Source organism: Eptatretus burgeri, chromosome 8 (genome assembly GCF_056783735.1).
Source record: "Eptatretus burgeri isolate ZD-2024b chromosome 8, Ebu_testis_v1, whole genome shotgun sequence".
Taxonomy (NCBI): Eukaryota; Metazoa; Chordata; class Myxini; order Myxiniformes; family Myxinidae; genus Eptatretus; species Eptatretus burgeri.
Genome location: NC_140968.1, coordinates 93360258 through 93365634, shown reverse-complemented (window position 1 = coordinate 93365634; position 5377 = coordinate 93360258). Strand labels below are relative to the sequence as shown.

The 5377-nt window shown below is 42.1% G+C and overlaps 1 protein-coding gene across 5 annotated transcripts in view; it reads right to left on the bottom strand.

Moving 5' to 3' along the window:
* Nucleotides 1-3020: 3020 nt before the first annotated feature.
* Nucleotides 3021-5377, bottom strand: part of LOC147022297 (septin-9-like) — a 66283-nt gene continuing 63926 nt past the window's right edge. For all 5 annotated transcript variants that reach the window (XM_085893028.1, XM_085893023.1, XM_085893024.1 and 2 more), the window contains 2 exons: nucleotides 5321-5372; nucleotides 3021-4121 (listed from right to left, as the gene is read on the bottom strand). In XM_085893028.1, the coding sequence (XP_085749154.1) occupies nucleotides 3998-4121; nucleotides 5321-5372 (176 nt within the window). In that variant the 3' untranslated portion in view covers nucleotides 3021-3997. The remainder of the gene's footprint in view (nucleotides 4122-5320; nucleotides 5373-5377) is intronic.

Sequence of the window (5377 nt, the reverse complement as noted above, 5' to 3'; positions counted from 1 at the left end):
TGGCATTTTGAGTCTCAGCAACATTGTGTTCCTTCCCCTGTTCATTCAATACCTTGCCGATTGTGCCCAATTGTTTCCCCACGACCCAAAGCTTAAACATTTCACGAGTTTACGAGTAAAGGCCACCTATACCACTTATAGCTCTTTACGACGCCTCCATAAAAGTTGAGAATCTACTGTATCTATAATGGAGCAAATGTGTATGTGGCAACATCTTCTATACCGGTACATATTTTCAAGCATTTGTGTACTTCTTTGTTCGTTACTCTTTCAGGGCCAAACTCGAGAGGCTCCACATTTTGGGTGTAGGTGCTTCAGTATTTGCGTAAAGTTTCATGCTGCCACACATTGGCCTTGACGTCCGTTTTGAGGCCATCAAAGGCCTAAAGTTTATGGTGGGATATGGAGTCAGGCAGTGCTGCCACCGTCCTGTAGACAAAAGGTAACCACCAGGAGGTCAATAACTCCATAGCTTTTCAATGTCCAAAATGTCCCAAAACCACCACCAAGAATAGCTCACCCAGTGGGGCAGGCCCTGCTTACACACACACACACACACATATATATATATATATATATATATATATATATATATATATATCCTACATTATCCTATATAGAGAGGAATCTCTAAGCTGTCTAGCCTGGGTTTGAATCCCAAACAAGCTATAAACTATCATCCCGGTGTTTCATCAATGTGTGTGCCATCCATCGGATGGACATTAAACTGGGTATCCCATCTGCCAGCATTACTTGATGGACGACAAAGACCCCAACAATGTCCTTTGCAAAGAATAAGCGAGCTATTGCCAGCACCATGAACATGGCCAAATTAAAAATTCCTGCCCTAACTAGTCGAACGTCAGGCCTTGCCAGCCGCTTCCTGAAGACTCGTGCCAAGCTTTCCCCGGCCGACCCCCCAAGAAAAGGTCGATTAGTAGTGGCCATTGAAAAAGGAAAAGTTGTGGCAGAAATAGTGGCACCTTTAGTTGTAGCCAGGTATTACAAATAATCTGTTATGTTGTGATAAATAAAATTTATTTCAAAAATGACAAAAATTATAAAGTCCTTTTCCAAGGACGTGCCCCAGCACATTGCCCACTAAAGGTGGGCCGAGAAGGGTACTCCCCCTATAACGGTGGGAGTGCCCACTTGTGTGAATTATGCCGAAACCCTAAAGTTTATCAAGATGAAGCTTTTGTTGCACCACGAATAAGCTGAGATTATAGAGTAGAGGTCCATTCACTCAGATAAAAACGGCTAGCTTTCAAATTACATCACAAAATGAAAATGATGAGCACAACTTGCAATGTAACTGCAGACACTTAGGTAATGAGTTGGGATTTTATGGACCCAAGCCATTTTTTTTTTCCATTCCTCGTTGAAAAGATTACCAAAAAAAAACAACAAACAAACAAAACGAAATGTTGTCACCCAGCTGGCTCAGTACAGATCAGTGGTTCAAACACTCATAAAGCACCGGCCTGCAGGTTAACATTCTCTTCAGGGAGGGTGACAACTGTCCCACCGATATCGCAACTCTATCGAGCTGAGCAGGATTTCAAGAATTTGCCCAAAGTACCAACACACAATGGTCTGCTGTTTTCAGACATCACCAAATGGGACAACCGTCATGACATCCCCGCTCGCGGACAATATACGCATCGATGCAACACCCTCCTCTTGTGAATCACCCGGGTGGGAGCTTAGAGTCAGATCAGGAACCAAACCCAGACTCTAGTTTGAAAATAAATATTCTACTTCAACTATCCTGGCAACAGAGTCAAGTTATTGAGCGATAGGTAATGCAACTCATGGCTTGCAGAGCAAATACGTGGAGAGAAAAAAAAGGCTAATCTGGTATTCACTTGAACCTCAGTATTAATTTTCAAGTGTTGAATCAAGAAAACTTTTCCGAGAAGAGGAAATGCTTCAGAAGTTTTTTTTTTTTTAATTTTATTCCTGTTCCTCCTTTCAGTAATTTAAGGTATCAGACCATCAACATTTTATGTCATGTCACATTCAATGTTCTGAACCATCAAATGGTAGCACTCTAAATGACCTCAGTTCCTCACAATCAACATGTTCAACAGACTGCCACAACCTTCCAGTGGTGGAAGTAAAGCTCAGGAGTGGAAATGTGAGAGAACATGAAGTGGTAGTGGGCAGCAGACAAAATACAAAATCCCAAAGGAAAGAGTTTGAGACAACAGACTCAGGCAGACAGTTCCACAGGCAAGAAAAGAGTGAGATGAAAGAATGAAAGTGAATATTCCATTTTGACTTGGAGAGGGGGGAAAGGAAAGTTTTTTCTGGCAGTGTGTGTGTGTGTGTGTGTGTGTGTGTGTGTGTGTGTGTGTGTGTGTGTGTGTGTGTGTGTGTGTGTGTGTGTGTGTGTGTGTGTGTGTGTGTGTGTGTGTGTGTGAGACCTGGAGGGGCAGAAGCTTGGTGGAGCGTTGAGAGAAGAGGAGCAAGATCAGTACAGAGCCAGTAAAACACTGCAAGGTCACCAACCTGCCACCGGTGCACAAAAATCAGACCCTGAGACTCAGCTTCCTAATGCAAAATTCCAATTACCTTGGGAATTTCTGACTGGAGCCTCAAGAGGCGCAAGATGGGAAGCAGCAGCAGCAGCAGCAGCAGTTCATAGTGTGGAACCATATTCAATGACACTCCTGATGAAAGCTTTATACACTGTTATTGTAGTAAGTTGAGGACGGCAGAGGAGGGGGTTGGCTCTGCAGAGAACGTAGAGGCAGCGGCTGGCTTTGGAGGCCAGCTCGAAATGGAAAGAATACATTTTCATGTTATGAACTGTTCGATTGTTTCAATCTCTTTTCTGAACAACCGTACATACAACTTTCAATAAATCCATTTTTCCATACAGTAAGATTTTCCGCAAAGGCAGTTTTATCGATATTCTCCGATATCATTAGATTACCTTTGTTAAAAAAACCCCCCAAAAAAACCATAATAACTTTTTTCAACAAAAGGGAAAAACAAAGCGATACATAGCTTGCTGACATTTTGCAACAAAAGCACAAAATTTTATTTCAACTTTCTCCAAATGCATTGTGCATTACACACTTAAGACGGACAGAGGATGTTTAGACCATATAGCTTTAACCAAACCCACAGAGAGATCAAAACCAGATAGATAGAGGAGTGTGTGCAGGACACTCAGTAAGGTCCACATCAACACCGCAAAGACCAATTTTGTCCCTTCGGCAAGTTGCTGAACATTGGATCGATAGGTTTATCCAAAATGATAAAAATGGTTAAATGCCTTGTTGTGCTGCAGTTACAATGTTTGGCCCTGGAACAAAACAGTTCCACTTTTAAGGCTTAAAAAAATAATAATAATTAAAAAAAAAAATCACCAAAGTAAACAAGTTGTCTAGCAAAATCAACCACAATATACCTCAAAATATGTTACCAACACAGCAACGTTTCTATAAAAAAAAAACAAAAAAACAACCTCACTCACAGTCCAAAGTCATGCAACCATAGTAACAATGCCATTCCTGAGAAAAGCCAGCAGACAGTTTTTAAAATGCAGCGGGGTTCCGATTCGGGTCAGAAACTATCAAGATCTCCCTAAATGCGAGAGCACATCAGCAGTTTTGTGCTGCGGAGGTATCGCGCATGCCATTTACAAACACGCTGATCAGCGTGGCTCAAATCCCAGGTGATGGTAGCGATATAGCTCCATGATAACGTCATCAGCGCAAGGTTTGAAGTTGCTTCAGTCAATTGTGTGAAGGTGTTTAAAAATACTTGACAATGAAAAACAAAATAACAAAACAATTGCAGGAACACTGCATCGTTCTATACATGATAAGATGAGAATCAACTAGATGGGATAAATGACAAATATGGCAGATATTTCAAGAGAGTCATTGTCCAGGAGCCCTATGAAAAAAACCGCGGACTTTCCAGCAACCACTCAACACAAGATGGTCCACAACACGATGGATTCCGGGCTGGACTGGAAGGTTTAATCTTCACCGTTGGCTGTGGGGACAGAGGCCGCTTGTGGATTTCCCTTGGTGAGTCGCGTCACTCGATAGGACTCGTAATGGATGCAACTGGTGACTTCCTTCAGGTCTTGCGTGTGTGTTCTGGAACAACAGAAACATAGGAAATTAGAACGGCACTCGGTAGAGCGCATACCTCTGCCAGGCTGAGCAGTTTACGTTTTGTATCCCACCGAATAGGCCGGATCTGCATCCGGATCTTAACCAAAATCGAATCATCTGTTTCGGGTCACCTACTCAACTCGTCCACCTAGATTTGTCACAACTCTTCCATAACTTTTTTTTTTAAATATCGTGCTACATATCATTTTTGGCCCTACCTTTCATTGGTGAAAAATCACTTTAAAACATCGAAATAAAAAAAAAATTCTCGGATCGGGATCCTCATCAAAATACAAATCGGCTTGTTCTGGTCATACTCCCAACCTGTCCAAAACTTTTTGAGACGTCCAACTTACAGACAAACAGACGGACAAACACAACATCCATCTACCTTCGGTGGCGGAGTGCAACACAACAAGAACCAGAGAGTCGGTGTCAAAGCCACCCAATGCTCGCCTGTTTATACATTTATCATTTTTAAAAGACTAGTCTAATAATATTTTTAATAAAGCATTGCAGTGAAGTCTGATCCAAATAATTTTAAAGCAATATATGTATTTGTAATCAGTACAAAATAGTGTGGTAGATAAAAACATTAGAAAGGAAATAACTTGCACCAAAAACTTTAACATTTTCACGCTGACGCTCACGCCGGAGGTATCGCTATAGCTCTCTGTTCTTCGAACAGGTGAGCTAATAAAAAAACTGCTTTGCCACATTGAACTCCTTGCACAGATCAAAATTTTTCAAACTTTCAATTTCACATTGTATTTTGAAGAACCAACATTTTATGCTCAAGCCACAATACAAGGTGAGGCATGCGATTCCCCAGAGGTGTGGACGTAACCACAGGCTGCAAAAGATTGCCACCTCGGCCGCAGCCATTCCCCTCCAGCACGGCTTCCTTATTCAAACAATCCAGTGCATTCCACAAGTAATCTACATGTGCTGAAGGGGGGGAGGAAATGAAAGGGTCACCGGTAGCCTTGAGATTCTGATCACAAAGGGGCATTAGCAATTCCTCCATGCAGGCCGTGCATGAAAAGGCGTGACCGCTTCTTGCCACCTGCTCGCTTTCCCTTCTTAAAGTAAAGTCGAGACCTTTGTCAAGCAAAAAAACGCCATCGGGTCACAAAGAAATTCCGGCTTCCTGACCGATTTCTCCATTTATGCTCACGTACCTTATAAGTAGCTCACGCAAATGGGAGAATTCACAATGGGAGACATTTTCAACTGAA